The sequence below is a fragment of the Eptesicus fuscus genome, chromosome 13 (assembly GCF_027574615.1).
Source record: "Eptesicus fuscus isolate TK198812 chromosome 13, DD_ASM_mEF_20220401, whole genome shotgun sequence".
In the NCBI taxonomy this organism is placed as follows: Eukaryota; Metazoa; Chordata; class Mammalia; order Chiroptera; family Vespertilionidae; genus Eptesicus; species Eptesicus fuscus.
This window is the reverse complement of record NC_072485.1, coordinates 42,273,522-42,290,579: the sequence shown is the minus strand read 5'-3', so window position 1 is coordinate 42,290,579 and position 17,058 is coordinate 42,273,522. Positions and strand designations below refer to the sequence as shown.

The 17,058-nt window shown below is 40.1% G+C and overlaps 1 protein-coding gene across 6 annotated transcripts in view; it reads left to right on the top strand.

Annotated features, from left to right (window-relative positions):
• NUP98 (nucleoporin 98 and 96 precursor) overlaps positions 1–17,058 on the top strand; it is a 103,851-nt gene that overhangs the window by 6,491 nt on the left and 80,302 nt on the right. For all 6 annotated transcript variants that reach the window (XR_008558014.1, XM_054725605.1, XM_054725608.1 and 3 more), the window contains exons 2-7: positions 6,801–6,902; positions 9,597–9,698; positions 9,809–9,985; positions 11,390–11,529; positions 12,988–13,095; positions 15,778–15,958. Coding sequence is in view for 5 of the 6 variants with exons in the window: in XM_054725605.1 (XP_054581580.1) it covers positions 6,827–6,902; positions 9,597–9,698; positions 9,809–9,985; positions 11,390–11,529; positions 12,988–13,095; positions 15,778–15,958 (784 nt within the window). In the remaining variant the exon portion in view is untranslated. The remainder of the gene's footprint in view (positions 1–6,800; positions 6,903–9,596; positions 9,699–9,808; positions 9,986–11,389; positions 11,530–12,987; positions 13,096–15,777; positions 15,959–17,058) is intronic.

The window sequence follows — 17,058 nt, the reverse complement described above, 5'->3', positions numbered from 1 at the left end:
TATAGCCACTCATCACTGTAATTACACACTTTTTGAGTCTTGCTTTTATGTACTTTGACACACTTTGCTGTTATTTGCACACCTAACTTGTTCGAGTAACCTTCTTAAGAAATAGGCAAATGGGTTTGTACATAAAAAAAGATGAGTAGTTGGGAATGAGGCTAGAGATGTGAGATGAGAGGCAGAGTGACCTGGGTATGTTGTGTGTAGGGGCTTTTGGTTTTTGTTGTTTGCAGTAGTACTTTATAGTTGTGTTAGGTGGTTAGTAGATGACACTGAAGTATTGGGAACTGAATCGTATTATATAGAGAGTTCTAGTTAGGCATTGATAAATCAAAGTTTAGAGTGGGGGGAAATTATTACACTTTACTAATTAGAAATATTGTAAAATGTTGATTGAAACACAACAGAAACCTGCTTTTCAGTGAAATATGATATTTATCTTTTTCTGATTGGGTTATTTTGCTTAGCATGATGCTTTTAAAGTTTATTTTGTTGGATGTGAGTATTGCTACTCCAGCTTTTTTTTTTTCTATTCCATGTGCATGGAAAATATTTTTCCATTCCTTCACTTTCATCCTGTATGTGTCTTTTGTTTTGAGGTGGATTTCTTTTAGACAGCATATAGTTGGGTCATGTTTTTGTATCCATTCAGCTACCCTACACCTTTTGATTGGAGCATTTAATCCTTTTACGTTTAGGGTTATTATTGAGAGGTACTTATTTATAGCCATTTTAATTCATAGGTTTCTCCATTTCTTCTTCTCAGCAATCCCTTACAGCAATCCCTTTAGCATTTCTTGTAATGCTGGCTTGGTGGTGATGAACTCCTTTAGCCTTTTTTTTTTTTGTCTGGGAAGCTCTTTATTTGACTGTCTATTTTGAATGATAGCCTTGCTGGATATCGTCATCTTGGTCTCAGATCCTTGCCTTCCATTAGCTTGAGTACTTCATGCCATTCTCTTCTGGTCTGTAGAGTTTCTGATGAGAAGTCAGGTGTCAGCCTTATGGGAACTCCTTTGTAGGTTACGTTTTCTTTTCTCTTGCTGCCTTTGTCTCTCTTTGTTTTTAATTTTTGGCATTTTAATTATGATGTGTCTGGGCATGGGTCTGCTTGGGTTCTTCTTGTTTGGGGTTCTCTGTGTCTCCTGCACTTGTGTGACTTTTTCCTTTACCAGTTTAGGGAAGTTTCCTACCATTATTTCTTCAAACACCTTCTCTGTTCCTTTCTCCCTTTCTGCCTCTTCTAGCACACCTGCTATTCTAATATTGTTTCGTTTCAGATTGTCCCACAGCTCCCTTAAGCTGTCCTCCTATTTTTTAATTGTTTTTTTCTTTTTGGTTCTTTAATTGAGTGATATTTTCAACTCTGTCTTCTAATTCACTGATTCAATTCTCAGCTTCCCTTAATCTGCTGTGTATTCCTTCCAATGTGTTCTTTATTTGTGTTATGTCATTCTTTATCTCAGACTGTTCTTTTTTTCATAGTTACTATATCTTTTTTCATACTGTTGAGCATTTTTACCATCATTACTCTGAACTCTGTTTCAGATAAATTTCTTATCTCTGCTTCATTTATCTCTTCTCCTGGTGAATTCTCTAGTTCTTTCATTTGGGGGTTGTTTCTTTGTTTCCTCATTTTGGCTGTCTGTTTGGGTTTGTGACTATGTATTAGGTAGATTCTCTACACTTCTCAATCTCCAGTGCAGGTCAGTGTTAAAGGCTGTTTCTGACTAATTGGATCAGGCAAAGACTCAAAGCCTCCAGAACCGGTCTTGGACTACAAACTAATAGGATTCCGACTTGAATTGCCCCAGGCAGTCTTCCTCAGGTGTGGCGAGAGTATTTCAGTAGGGTGGGGCAGTTGCTTCTGCCTGGAGGCTAATTGTTATTTTTTTAATATCTTAAGTTGCCTCAGGGCAGGGTGTTTTCCAATAGGTTGTGTCAACTGTCTTCCCCCCAGGCAAGGCAGATGACTGTGGAAAAGATGTCCTTCACTGTGGGAGGGAATGACTCAGCCCAGGAAACTTGGGGTGTCTGCCTTCTGAGCTCTATCCCCTGAGTTCCCAGTCCTGGATTCTGCTCTCACAGCTCCAGTCCACTTCACCTTCCCTCTGCCAGAGCACAGGGTGGGTGGCTCCACAGGGAATTTTTGTGCATTGGCCCTTTAAGAAGGTGCCTGAACTTTCAGCTGCCACTCCCTGGCAGACAGCACCCCATAGCTTTTCACAGCTAGATGTTATTGTGGGCACCCTCCTCAGTTTGGTGCTCTCTTCTGGGGAGCCCAGCTTTGGGATTAGATCCCAGAGTTCTCAGTGGTGCACCCCCCTTCCCGCCCCCCAGCTGAGATATCTCTCTGGGACTTCAGTTGCTGTCTGTGCATGCCTGGCCAGCCCTTTTTGCACCTCCGCCCCTCCTACCAGTCTGTATGCCATCTCTACCTTCAGTCCTTGGGTATCAGGGTTCTCTGCTGTGAGTTTTCCATTGATTATTCAGGAAACCTTTCTGTATTTCAGTTCTAATTCCAGCTTGTTCCTGGGAGCATGTTCATGCTCCGTGTTCTTTTTTCATACTGTTCTAAGTTCTGTGAAAACCTTAGTTATTGTTTTGAACTCTATCTGGTAGTTTGTTTGCCTCCATTTCATTTATTTATTTTTCTGGAGATTTCCCTGTTCTTTCATTTGGGACCTGTTTCTTTGCCTTCCTCATCTTGGCTGCTTCCCTATGTTTGTTTCTATGTATTAATGTAGAGCTGCTACATTTTCCTTATGCAGGGACTGACCCCATGGAGTATGACTTGCTTTAGTGGGGCTTTGGTGCCCACCAAGTCTGGCCCTTGAGTGTGTCATTCATGGAGGTGTTTGGGCTGTAAACTGGTGTCGTCTGAAGCTATTCACAAGGTGAACTGGCTCTGGGGCCTCCTGGCAAGTGCAAGGTCACCCACTCCTGCACCTTGCCTAGGGCCACCTGGCCTGAGCTACAGAGCCATTAACAGATGGCTGCTACTTTTGCTGGTATTAGAGGTACCTGGGAGAGGCCAAGCTATGAACTGAGGAAGGTGGCTGCCGCTCATGTCAGGCCTGGAGCCACTTAGCAAGAGGCACAGGGCATGGGGACGCCAGATGTTGCTTGTTTGAGAGATATTAGGAAAGTCTGAAGCATGAGCCAAGACTGGACATTTGTGTGCAAAAGCCATTGGCAACTGCTTGGGTGAGTCTGAAAGGTGGGTGGGGCAGGGTCTCGGGGAATCACGAGGATGGGACAAACAGTGTTACCCAGATTGATGGAGACTCAGATATGGTGCCCACTTGCAGGCTCTATGGAGGGAAGGAACAGTGGCCTCTGCTAGCACTTCTGTCTGGGAGAAAGCTGCCCCTCCAGTTCTCATCCTGATGCCAGACAATTCAGTTCCTCCCCATATGTCCTTGGTGCCTTTCAAGCTGCCACCCTAGCACTGGAGCTCAGTGCAAGGGAGTTTGAATAAGTCTGAGTGCAGGCCCTGTAAGAGGAATGCCTGGGACTACGGGAGTGAGTCCTTTGTCTCACACAGCCACAATCTCCACTGGTTTTTACAGCCAGAAGTTATGGGACTTCTCTTCCTGGCATTGGGTTCTGATATGGGTCTGGGACTCCCTCGCTCCTTAGGGAGGGTGGTCCTTAGGGAGGGTCGCTGAAACGGAGCTATCCCTCCCGATTTCTTTTTAAATCCTCACCCGAGGATATTTTTCCCATTGGTTTTTATTTATTTTATTTTTTTAATTTCTTTATTGATTAAGGTGTCACATATTTGTCCTCATCCCCCCATTCCCATCCCACACCCCTCCCCACGGATGCCCCAACCCCCTGTTGAACTTAACCATTGGTTAGGCTCATATGCATGCACACAAGTCCTTTGGTTGATCTCTCCCCCCTTCCCCCACCCTCCCTTATCCTCCCTCTGAGGCCCGATAGTCCGATCAATGCCTCCTTGTTTCCGGCTCTGTTCTCGTTCATCAGTCTATGTTGTTCATCATTTCCCCTAGATGAGCGAGATCATGTGTCACTAGAGATATACTTATACGAACTGAATGTGAGACTAGCAATAATAGTTATGCTGACAGGCAAATGAATCCATCTGTAGTGAGTTTCTTTCTGGACCAACAGTTCTTTTGAGACCCAATTTCAATGTCCACCAGTTCCTTATGTGTACATGTCGGCACTGACCCCTCAGCTCTGGATGGTGGACAAGTGGTGGTAATGCAGGTCCGACTCCCTCTGGTTTGGTCTCGGCCGGACCCAGGGGCACGGTTTCACCCAGACCCAGGGGCACGTGGCCTCACCCGGACCCAGGGGCGCGTGGCCTCACCCAGACCCAGGACCCAGCCTCACCCGGATCCAGGGGCACACGGCTTCACCCGGACCCAGGGGCGCGTGGCCTCTCCCAGACCCAGGAGCGCATGGCCTTACCCGGACCTAGGTGCGCGCGGCCTCACCCGGACCCGGGACCCAGCCTCACCCAGACCCAGGGGCACGTGGCCTCACCCGGGCCCGGGACCCAGCCTCACCCGGATCCAGGGGCATACGGCCTCACCCGGACCCGGGATCCAGCTTCACCCAGACCCAGGGGCGCGTGGCCTCACCCGGGCCTGGGACCCCATTGATTTTTAGAGAGAGTGAAAGGGAGAAAGAGAAAGAAACATATACGTGAGACACATCCGTTTGTTGCTTCCTGCACAATCCCTGATTGGGGCCAGGAATGGAACCTGCAACCAAGATATGAGGCAGTTTTTAAAATCTTGGTTTGCTTCCATGGTAATTTTTTTTTAAATCCTCACCTGGGGATATTTTTCCATTGATTTTAAGAGAGAGTGGAAGGGAGCGGGAGACACACACACAGAGAGAAATATTGATGTGAGAGAGACATATTGATCGGTTACTTCTAGCACCCTCCCGCCCCCCCCCCCCCACCCCCGAGTGAACTGGCAGGGGTTGGGGGATCAAACCTGGAGCCCTTCAGTCCACAGGCCGACCCTCTTATCCACTGAGCCAAATTGGCTAAGGTGGTAATAATTAAAACACACACACACACACACACACACACACACACACACACACACACACTTAGAATCTCAATATGGTCAGGGTTGAGACTAAGCCAAGCTCATCCTTGCCAGAACCAAAAAGATAGGCTGATTTTGAGTGAGATGCTTTTCTTTCAGCAGTCTACTGGTAAATAGGATTTGGTCTCTGCATTGTCTCTTGTTCTTGTGTCTGGAATAGATAAATTGCCTTAATACTACATATGTTCTTTCTTGTTGCTTAGTATATTCCTTCCTAGGATTGAGGGAATCCATGGGAAGTCAGAAATAGGTTAAACTTTAACTTTGGGAAGCTTGCTAAACACCTGATTCTGTTTTCTCATCTGTAAAATGCAGGTGGTAAATAAAGCATAATATCCTTTCAGGTTTGTTGAGACAATATACAAGAGCTTATAAACTGTGAGGTGTTTCACAGAATATGTTATTACTACTTAAAATCTCTTTTGAAATATATGTGTGAATCTAGTTTTCTATATTAGATAAGATTATTAAAAATCCAAAAAACCTTTTTTTATCCTCACCGAGGATATTTTTTCCATCAATTTCCAGAGAGAGTGAAAGCAAAGGAGGGAAGGAAAAAAACATTGATGTGAGAGAAACACATGGATTGGTTGCCTCCCACACACACCCAACTGGGGCTGGGGAACAAACCTGCATCCCAAATATGTGGCCTTGACCAGCCAGGACTGATTCAATTATTTCTAGAATGGGGGGGCGGGGGTGTGCGTATTTTGAAAAGCTTGCCAGTGATTCTGATGTAGCAGCCCTAGCCATCTTAGACTACTGGTTTCAGTGAGCTTTGTTTAATCAAAGGAGTTATTAAATTCCTAGATGTTGGAAACTCAGTGTGGAAATATTTTTCTAGGAGAGTTTAGGGAACAGAATGTTAATTTCTATAAAAGCATTAGATATTTAAAGACAGCTTCATCTTTTCCAATGTTGCACAAAGTGTTTCAGGTGTTTAAGTACTAATGGGACACTGGAACAAAGAAAAGATATTTAATTTTATTATATGAACAAGGCATGATTTTACTAGAAGAAAAAACCTGAATTATGTGTACATCATAGGAAAATCATAGTACCTGTCAGAAAATACAAATAAGCCCTTGCCGGTATGGCTCAATGGTTCTATTCCTGGTTAAGGGTATGTACCTGAATTGCAGGTTCAATTCCCAACCCCAGTAGGGGCGGGTGCTGAAAGCAACCAATCGATGTGTCTCTATCTCTCTCCCTCTTTCCTCCTCCCTCTCTCCCTTTTATATACAAAAAAAAGAGGGGGAAAATTTTTGTAATGCAAACTATGGAAAATAAACCTTGACAAACATTTTGCTTCTCAGGTGGTTAGGATAGCAGAATATCACTGTAATTTTTTATGGGAATTGTGCATAACCTTCTAGATGAGCATGTCAAAATCTGGCACCATGGACCTGAAATCGTCATTAAAAGGGTAGGCTTAGGTTTATAGAAGGTTAAAAAACATTGTTTTAAAGGGATGGTTTTGGTGGGATCTGAACTTTAACTTCACTTTGTGTTATTCGGCCCAATTTTTCAAGGTCTAATTTATCATACAAAGTTATAGGATATTGAATGAGAGTGGTGAGCATTATGCTACAATTTGTGAACAGGTCTAAGGGAATTTATATGGCCTGATGTATTTTCTGAAATAATTATATTGTATTCTGTGGTGATAATTATAAATGATAATTTTTTTCTTCTTTCCAGCATTCTGAAGCAGACTCATTTTGAAGATGTTTAATAAGTCATTTGGAACACCCTTTGGGGGTGGTACAGGTGGCTTTGGCACAACTTCAACATTTGGGCAGAGTAAGTAAAAAAAAAAAGGCGGGGGGAGGGGATCTTAAGCTATTCTTATTAAGAACACATCCACTTTGATGGCTTTAGAGAAGAATTTTATTTATACTTTGGTTTTTATAACAATCTTTTAGAAGAAATCAGGATAAGATCTTGTGAAAATTTTCTAAGAATATAGAAATAAATTCTGAATTTTTATGGCTTTCTGATCATCAATAGGTACTTAAAATATTTTTATATTAGCCCTTTCATTACTTAAAATTTTTTTTCTTTTTTTAATATATTTTGATTGATTTCAGAGAGGAAGGGAGAGGGAGAGAGCTAGAAACATTAATGATGAGAGAGAATCGTTGATAGGCTGTCTCCTGCACACCCCCAACTGGGGATTGAGCCCACAACCCAGGCACGTGGCCTTGAGAGGAATTGAACCCAGGACCCTTCAGTCCACGGGTGTTTGCTCTATCCACTGAGCCAAACCGGCCAGGGCTTTATTGGTCCTTTTAGCAGAAAGTTAGTTTGTTTCTAATTTTCAGACCAGGAAATAACTTGTTAAATATTGAAGCCTAATGCAATTATTGAATAACTGCTCTGAGATTTACTATATGAAAAAGATGTGATATTCAGAAACAGAACTGTTAAAATGTCGAAGCCCCTAATTCCCACCAGCCTTCCTGAGCTCACTCCCCTCCCCACCCTTGTACCTGACATTAGCTTCCTATAGCAATTCACTCGTTTAAAAACGTTTTGTTAAAATAATTTCTTGTGTATTGTGGGGTTTTTTTGTTTTTGTTTTTTTTTGTTTTTAATATTTTTATTGATTTCAGAGAGAAAGGGAGAGGGAGAGATAGAAACATCCATGATGAGAGAGAATTATTGATCGGCTGCTTCCTGCACACCCCACACTAGGGATCAAGCCTGCAACTTGGGCATGTGCCCTTGACCAGGAATTGAACTGTGACCTCCTGGCTCATAGGTCAACGTTCAACCACTGAGCCATGCCAGCTGGGCTGTTGGTTTGTTTGTTTTTTTGAGGCAATATTGGTTAATAACATAAGTTTCAGGTATGATCTCTGTACACATAGCATGCTCACTACCAAAAGTCTAGTTTCTGTTCCCATACATTTGACCTCCTTAACTTTAGTCTTCCCCTCACACCCCCACCCCCTCTGCTAATCACCAATCTGTTGTCTGTATCTGAGTGGTTTTGTTTTATCTTGTTTATTCATTTGTTGTTTTTGTTTTATATTACACATGAATGAAACCATACAATTTTTGTCCCTTTTTTTTGGTCTAATTTCACTTAGTTTAATACCCTAAAGCTCCATTCATAATTTCTCAAATGGCAATATTTCATTTTTTTAAATGTATATCTCACATCTTTATCCATTCATCCATCCATTGACACTTAGGTTATTTCCATACCTCGGCTATTGTAAATAATACTGCAATGAACATAGGAGTGCATATATCTTTTCAAATTAGTGTTTTCATACTCTTCAAATAACTTAACAGAGGAAGAATTGCTGGTTCATATAGTAGTTCTATTCTTAATTTTTTGAGGATTTTTTTAAAATATATATTTTATTATTATTATTTTTATTATTTTTATTTTATTTTATTGATTTTTTACAGAGAAGAAGGGAGAGGGATAGAGAGGTAGAAACATCGATGAGAGAGAATCATTGACCAGCTGCCTCCTGCACACCCCCTACCAGGGATGTGCCCACAGCCAATGTACATGCCCTTGACCGGAATCGAACCTGGGACCCTTCAGTCTGCAGACCGATGCTCTATCCATTGAGCCAAACCGGTTTCGGCTTTTTTGAGGATTTTTAAAAAGCATAACTACACACCTCAATCATGCTTAATAAAAATGATAGAGAACATTTCCTTGGTTTTTAAATTAAGAATGTTCCTAAGAGTCACCTTTTTCCCCTCAAAGTACATATTTCCCATTATAGAATTATGAATTAGGATCTTGGGGGTTGGAATCTGAACATAATGTATTTTGAAAACACTTCCCAGGTCATTCTGATGTTCTCTAGAAAATTAAGGACCGTTCATCCCATTGACTCAGAAGTAAATGATGTGTGAAGAGAATTTTAACACTTTCATTTTGATGATTTTACTTTTGTATGTAACTATGTAACTCAGTCACTAGTTACCTTGGCACTTCCTCTCCCCCCCCCCCCCCCCGCTTTTTTTTAACCTACCTATTGAAGTCACACCTTTTCACCTTGTTTTCTTACTTTACCTGGGGACAATGGGAAAAAAATGTCTGTGGCTTAATTTTAGCGTTATAATTAGTCTGATGGAATTTTTAAAAAATTAAACAATTAAAAAATTGTTTAGACGGGGGACAGGAAGAGATTAACTAAAGAACATTTAACAAGTTAACTGCCATAAGCGTCTATAGATGCAAGCGGCAGACCTTTTTTAATTAAATTCAAAATATCGTGGCAGTTACTGGATATGCTATATGCATACCCATAGACATACAATAGTGTGGGGAAGGCTGGGGGTGGGGGAGGGCTAGATGGAGGGGGGAAAATGGGAGGACATCTCTAATACTTTCAATAATAAATTTAAAAAATTATTAGATCAATGGTGCTATCCAAATGTAGAATATTAAGAAATATCAATATTAGTTTTTATATTGTCACCTGATTTAGATCTTATTTTAACCCTGGATTTGATTTTTTTCAGATACTGGCTTTGGCACTACTAGTGGAGGGGCATTTGGAACATCTGCATTTGGTTCTAGTAACAATACTGGAGGCCTATTTGGAAATTCACAGACCAAACCAGGTAGGGGTTTTATTTGGAATAGAGTTGACTTATTTATAGCTAATATAGGACTTCACAAAGTGCCTCTAATATGTCTGTATAACTGTTTTTTACCCCCTTCCATCTCCCAGGAGGATTATTTGGTTCCAGTTCATTTAGCCAGCCAGCTACCTCCACAAGCACCGGTTTTGGGTTTGGCACATCAACAGGAACATCAAATAGCTTGTTTGGAGCTGCAAGCACAGGGACTAGTCTTTTCTCATCCCAAAACAATGCCTTTGCACAAAATAAGCCAACTGGCTTTGGGAGTAAGTAGAACATCATTGGACATCTACATTTAACAATCAGATTTCCCATTGAATGTGTTTTTTCTTCTCCTTTTCCCTGTGCTCAACTTCTTCTTTTTCCCCCACAAGATGACAGAAACAGAGGGAGAAGAAAACTTCAAAATGTATTGAAAGTTTAATAGATTAGAAAGGGAGGGAGGGGGGATGTACATCTCTTCAAGAATGGAAATCGGAGAAGCATTAGTATTTAAGGGATATTCGAAGGTAGAGGCACCTGATAATAATAGAATGACCAGAGATGGGATGAAAAGCCAGGTTAGAGTGGTGTCGTAAGTGTTCAGACAGGAGAATTATGAGGAGGAATGTGTGTAGTCAACAGTATTGTGTGGCATGGGCACCTTTTTCTTGTCTCCGTTTCACATTTGATCTGGAGAGAGACTAGAGCAGCAGTGACAAAAACTGGCCATGACATGTTTATTCCTTACTTTCTTGCCCATGGCAGATATTTTTAATTGATGGCTTCTTTCTGTTGTAATCTAAATGTGATCTGGGGATGTTTCTCCACACAGCACTTTAGTTGAATAAACGTGGCCTGTGAGTTGATGCTGTTCCCAGCACAGGCAAATGGCAGAATGACTAAGTTACCAAACTACCAGTATTTTTTTTTACAAAGGGAAAGCTTTTGTGGGGATGTTGAAATATTTAACTATGACAATGTAAAATGCAATCTAACATACTAATTCAAAAGAGATGTACCTATTCACTTTATGGATTAGTATATGTTTTTAGAAAATAAATAATTTGCCCTTGAGAAAGCACTTTCTTTTTAACATGGTAATTAGGATATCGCTTAATGTTAAATAGTATTGGCAGATAACTTCCCATTACTTGCTGACATTTCTGGCTCTATATAGATAACTTCTTTAGAAGTAGTATTTCTCATATTTTGAAAAATACCCGTTAGAGAACAGTTAAATTCACTTAGTTTTTATTTTTCTCCACTTAATTTTAAAAATGATCCTTTTGGAAAAGTAAGGTAATGAGAGGATCTATTTTCTATAAAATGATCAGCATGCCTAGTAATTTTTCTATAATAAGAGGATTATGCTAATTATCTGTTACGCCCTTCTTTTAACTTGTATTTAAATTTTACCCAAGTAGGGCTTCTTGGAAACTTAGTTGAATATAGGATTCAGATTTTGTGTCACTTCAGAGTTGTGAGCTTAGAATTGTGTGTGTGTGTGTGTGTGTGTGTGTGTGTGTGTGTGTGTGTGTATGAAATACCTGCTAGTGAAAAAGAAATTTGAAAGAGAAAATTTGAGGTTGTGAAAGTACTGCTGTTCTAGTGCCACAGTTCAATTTCAAGATACCTTACAGGTTCTTACATTCTTTACTGTCACCATCTAATTTTTCTATCCATTATAGATTTTGGAACAAGTACTAGCAGTGGGGGACTTTTTGGAACTACAAATACCACCTCCAATCCTTTTGGAAGCACATCTGGCTCCCTTTTTGGGCCCAGTAGTTTTACAGCTGCTCCCACTGGGACTACTATTAAATTTAATGTAAGTATTTTCTTTCAACTTTTGTGGAACTTCTCTCCCATTTGTATATTTGCAGAATGAATCATAAAGTTTTTTCTCTTTCGAATTATGCAAAGCTTACTCTCATTCTTCCCAAAAGATGTGCTAAGAACAAAATCTGTAACTAGTTGTATAGTAGAAAGGAAAGGTCTTAAAATACAAATCTAGATTATAATGCATATTTGAATTATATTTACCCCAGTCAAATTTGTATTCACAAGGTTGATTATAACAGGTAACATAAGGTTGAATTTGTACTAGTACTTACTGTGTTCATAATTTGGCCTTTGAATGGTCAAACATTCTTTATAGAGATAAGGAATATGGGGCAAACTGTAGGAAAATAAGACCTCTTCAAGGAGATACATAGAATCACTCATCAATATTGTGTGCTAGTTAAAAATAAAGCTTTTGTTGGTAAAATGGCAAAATGGGCAATAGAGTTTTGTTTTCTTTGGCTTTTTTGAGAGGAGTTAGGTAGAAGATTAGAAGGGAAGCTATTGTTTATAAAAATATATGGAATACCACTTGATGTGATTGGTTGGAAGATACTTAGGATAGGCTTGAGGCAGTTAGCCTAATGGCAATCTGGCAAAAATAGGGCTTGTCAAAAGTTCAGAAAGAAATTTCTCAGGCAATGTGGTAAATTGATAACAGTACTGAATTTAGAATTCTTAATTTAAAATAAAAGTAAATACAAATGATAGAAATACTATGTGTTGTCTCAGAAAGTACAATAATTGAGAAAACTGATACAAGTAAGAATCTTTAGTTACTTGTGTCTTTTTCCTCAGATGATTATAGGGGCCAGGGGGAATCAGGCTTCCATATTTGTTAAATGCAATAATAGTTATAAAGCAAACATTTCAGAGCAGAGAAAGAGGTCCATCTCAGAAATAGAGGTTTAAATGTGTATATTGGATAAAGTGGATAAAGTTTTCCTATATAATATTAAATACCTTTTAGTAGATAATTAGATGGTTTGGTTATGGCAGTGGTCGGCAAACTCATTAGTCAACAGAGCCAAATATCAACAGTACGATTGAAATTTCTTTTGAGAGTCAAATTTTTTAAAACTTAAACTATATAGGTAGGTACATTGTTATTAACTTAATTAGGGTACTCCTAAGCTGGCCTTTGCTAAAAACTCAAGGGGCCAAAGAGCTGCATGTGGCTCGTGAGCCACAGTATGCCGACCACTGGGTTATGGGATTAATTTCTGGGTTTGTGATAACTATTATTGAGATTGATGTATGGAGAGAACAGACATGCAGTGTATTTAGTCAAGCATCCTTGGAACCGTCTCATTAGTAAAAGACCTAATGGACTTAGTTATAGGGTTCAGTGGTTGCAGAATTGTGTCTGTGAGAATAGGGATATCAAGCCTGGTTTTATACATCTGCTTTAGACTTTCAAATTTGCTTTTATCTTCTGTTGCAGCCTCTAACTGGTACGGATACAATGGTTAAAGCTGGAGTTAGTACTAACATCAGTACCAAGCACCAGTGTATCACTGCTATGAAAGAATATGAAAGCAAGTCACTAGAGGTCAGTAAAATGCAATACAGAATATCAACCTAACCTTTTGATTCTATTGGAGAGCTGCTTTTGAAAATGTTTTTTATTATTTTTAGGATCAAGCGATTCACATTAGGTTTATGTAAAAAACTAACAATTTTTTAAATTAACGTACTATTTATAGATGTGTATTGTTTTAGGCAGGAATAATATTCAGATTGTATGTACGGGCATAATTCTATTAATAGTGTATTCTGATCGGATGTTGCCCACACTATACTGGACAGTGTGTGTCTGGAGTACATGTGTGTGTTTTTATTTATTTGTTTTTGTTAATCCTCACCTGAAGGTATTTTTTCCACTGGTTCTTAGAGTGGAAAGGGAGGGAGGGAGGGAGGGAGGGAGGGAGACAGGGGGTCGGGTGGCGGGGAGACACACATCAGTTGGTTGCTTCTTGCCAAGACCAGGGTCAGGGATCAAACCCTCGACCTTCGGTGTGTGGGCTGTCGCTCTAACCACTTAGCAATACCAGCCAGGCCATGTGTGTGTTTTTAATAAACTTATGCAAAGTTGTAAGTTTACAACATAGTAAGCTTTCACCGAGTAAACTACACTCATGTAACCAGGATCTAAAGACACAGCATTACGAGCACCCTTGAGGGCCCCCTTTGTGCCCAACCCCCCAGTCACAATCTTCTCCTTCTAAAGGTAAACGCTAACCTGAATACCCATATTTTGCCTATTTTTGCATTTAAAGATGAAATCTTACATTATGTGCTCTTAAGTTTCCTTTTACATTGAGATCGTCCATGTTGTTGCATGAAGTTAGTTTATTCTTGTTGCTGTGTAGTTCTTTGTACATTTTGATTATCCCTGATTGTAGCTGTTGCTTCTTCCTACATCCTAACTGCATTTACTTTTTTGGAGAGTGCAGAAACATCATGACTTGTGAGACAAAACTACTAAACTTTATTCCTTCTTTCCTTAAATTTTCCGAACTCTCCAGAATCCTTCATCTTTTAATCTGCTGATTTTTACATTTGGAGTGGGAGTAGACAAGATTATTATACTAAATAATGAAAAGCATTGTACTGAAAGAAAGTATTATTCTCAGATCTCTCATAAGCTGCCTGTTTTTCTTTTGTTTGTTTGTTTGTTTTTTTAATCCTCACTGGAGGATATGTTTTAATTGATTTTTAGAGAGAGAGAGAGACATCAATCGGTTGCCTCCGGGGATGAAACCTGCAACCTCTTGGTGCACTGGACGATGCTCCAACCGAGCCATCCAGCCATGGTGCTACCTGAATTTTTTTAAAATATATTTTATTGATTTTTTACCTAGAGGAAGAGAGAGGGATAGAGAGTTAGAAACATCGATGAGAGAGAAACATCAATCAGCTGCCTCTTGCACACCCCCTACTGGGATGTTCCCGAAACCAAGGCACACGCCCTTGACCGGAATCGAACCCGGGACCCTTGAGTCCACAGGCCAACGCTCTATGCACTGAGCCAAACCAGTTTCAGCGAGAAAGATAGATTTTTTAAACAAATGATTAGAAATATGATGAGTGCTATGAAGAAGTGCAGAGTGCTGTGGGAGTCTGTGCAGAGGGACCTAACACTGTTTGGAAAGCTCAGGATTTTCTGAGTAAATGTCAAAAGGTGGGACCGGTTTCAGCTGCTACCTGGATCTTTTAAAAATTTAAAAAAAATTTTTTTTTTAAATTTGTTGATTTCACACACACAGAGAGAGAGGAGAGACAGAAATATCAATGATGAGAGGGAATCATCGATCGGCTGCCTCCTGCATGCCCCCCACTGGGGATCGAGCCCACAACCTGACCCTGGCAGGAACCGAACCCGGGACCCTTTAGTCCGCAGGCCAGCACTCTATCCACTGAACCAAATCAGCCAGGGCTACCTGGGTCTTTTTAATAAATTGATCTCACTTCTGTCAGCTATTGTTGTGCAGCCCATTTGCAAAGGGGATGCACTGAATACAGTCTGACAGACGTTCTGGGGTCTTTTTATTAAATGGAAATGTAACACTGTTAAATATAATTGAGGTATGTGTACTATGCTGCCTCTTGGCAAACTTAATGATCGTAAGAGTTCATACATGCAGGTGAACAAATTATGAATAAAATTTCCTTAAAATGGGACAGGTGGAACAACAAAAAAAGGAGCGCCTTTTAGCAAAGAGGGCATGCTCATTAGTGGTTAGTATGCTGTTAACTCTGTAAAAAGTCCTGACCTTTTATTTTGGAGTTAATGCTGCCTGCATGTCTAGTTTTGAGTGCAGTAAAATAGAATCACCAATCACACTTATTTTCATCCTTTTCCAGTATTTTTTGTTTGTTTCTGTAGTAGCAGAGTACACCAACTCTTTTATATTGCCTTTTTGCTGGAAAATGTTGTATGTTGAATAAAATTTTCTATTAAAAAAGTTATTGTTTATAAAAGAAAATTAAGATTAAGATGGGTTGATTCTTTGGTCTAGTTTTATGGAAAAAATGGTATAGATTTTAATGTCCATTATACATTATTGAGAATGTTTTCTGTAATGATAATAAATTAATGTCATTTGTAGTTTTCTGTTTTCTAGTCATGGTTTTTGTGTGACCATGGAACTTAAATTCTAAATTCAGGTGTTAGTGTCCTAAAATAAATTTTTGACTGCATAGTAAGATTGGAAATATGTTTTCCCTCTAGGAACTTCGTTTAGAGGATTATCAGGCGAACCGGAAAGGCCCTCAGAACCAGGTGGGAGCAGGTACCACAACTGGCTTGTTTGGGCCTTCTCCAGCCACGTCTAGTGCAACAGGACTCTTCAGCTCCTCCACTACTAATTCAGGCTTTGCATATGGTCAGAACAAAACAGCCTTTGGAACTAGTAAGCAATTGACATCATATTGGGCTATATTGAGGAGGGACAGACAACTAAAAGTAAACCATAACTAAAAATAACGTCATAAGTGCTATGAAGAAAAATAATTCAGGGATGCTGAAGGAATGAGGAGGGCCTGGTGTTTTCGGGGAGGTGGGGAGGCATACAGTTTTAAATGAAGATGGTTAAAAAGGGCTTTACTGATGAAGTAACATTTTTTGTTGTTAGTCCTCACCCAGGTATATTTTTGCATTGATTTTATTTTTTAATAGATTATTTATTTCATAGAGAGGAAGGGAGAGGGAGAGAGAGTGTGAGAGAGAAAGAGAGAGAGAGAAGAGAGAGAGAGGGAGAGAGAGAGACAGTGAGAGAAAATCATTGATCAGCTGCCTTCTGCATGCCCCATACAGGGGATCGAACCCACAACCCAGGCATGTGCCCTGACAAGGAATTGAACCATGACCTGGTTCATAGGTCGAAGCTCAACTACTGAGCAAACTGGCCGGTTTATTGATTTTTAGAGAGAGTGGAAGGGAAAGGGAGAGACAGATAGAAAGAAACATATATGTGAAAGAGACACATCGATTGGTTGCCTCCCACATGCACCCTGACCAGGGTCCGGGATTGAGCCTGTAAACAGGGCCAACGTTATAGCCCACTGAGCCATATCCGCTAGGGCTGATGAGGTAACATTTGAGCAGCCACCTAGCTGAAGAAGGTGAGGCATAAAGCTGTACAGATTTCTGGGGGAAGAACATTCCATCTAGAGGAAACTATAAATCTAAAAATCTATGTTTTTGCCAAAGAGGAAAGACAAGGGGAAGTACTGGGGAATATAGGGACAGTATTTTGAAGGACTTTGTGGGCCAGTGTCAAGATTTGAATTTTTATTTGAGTTGGGAAGCCATGAAAGAGAAGTCATATGATTGTGAGTGAAGGATTATTCTGATAGCTGCTATATTAAGAGTGGATTGTAAGGGGACATGGGTGGAAACAAATCAGTTAAAAAAGCTAGTGCTGTATCTACATGAGAGATGATGTGGCTTGAATGAGAATGGTGCTATGGAGATGGTAAGAATGTCAATTTGACTATAGAACTAGTGGGA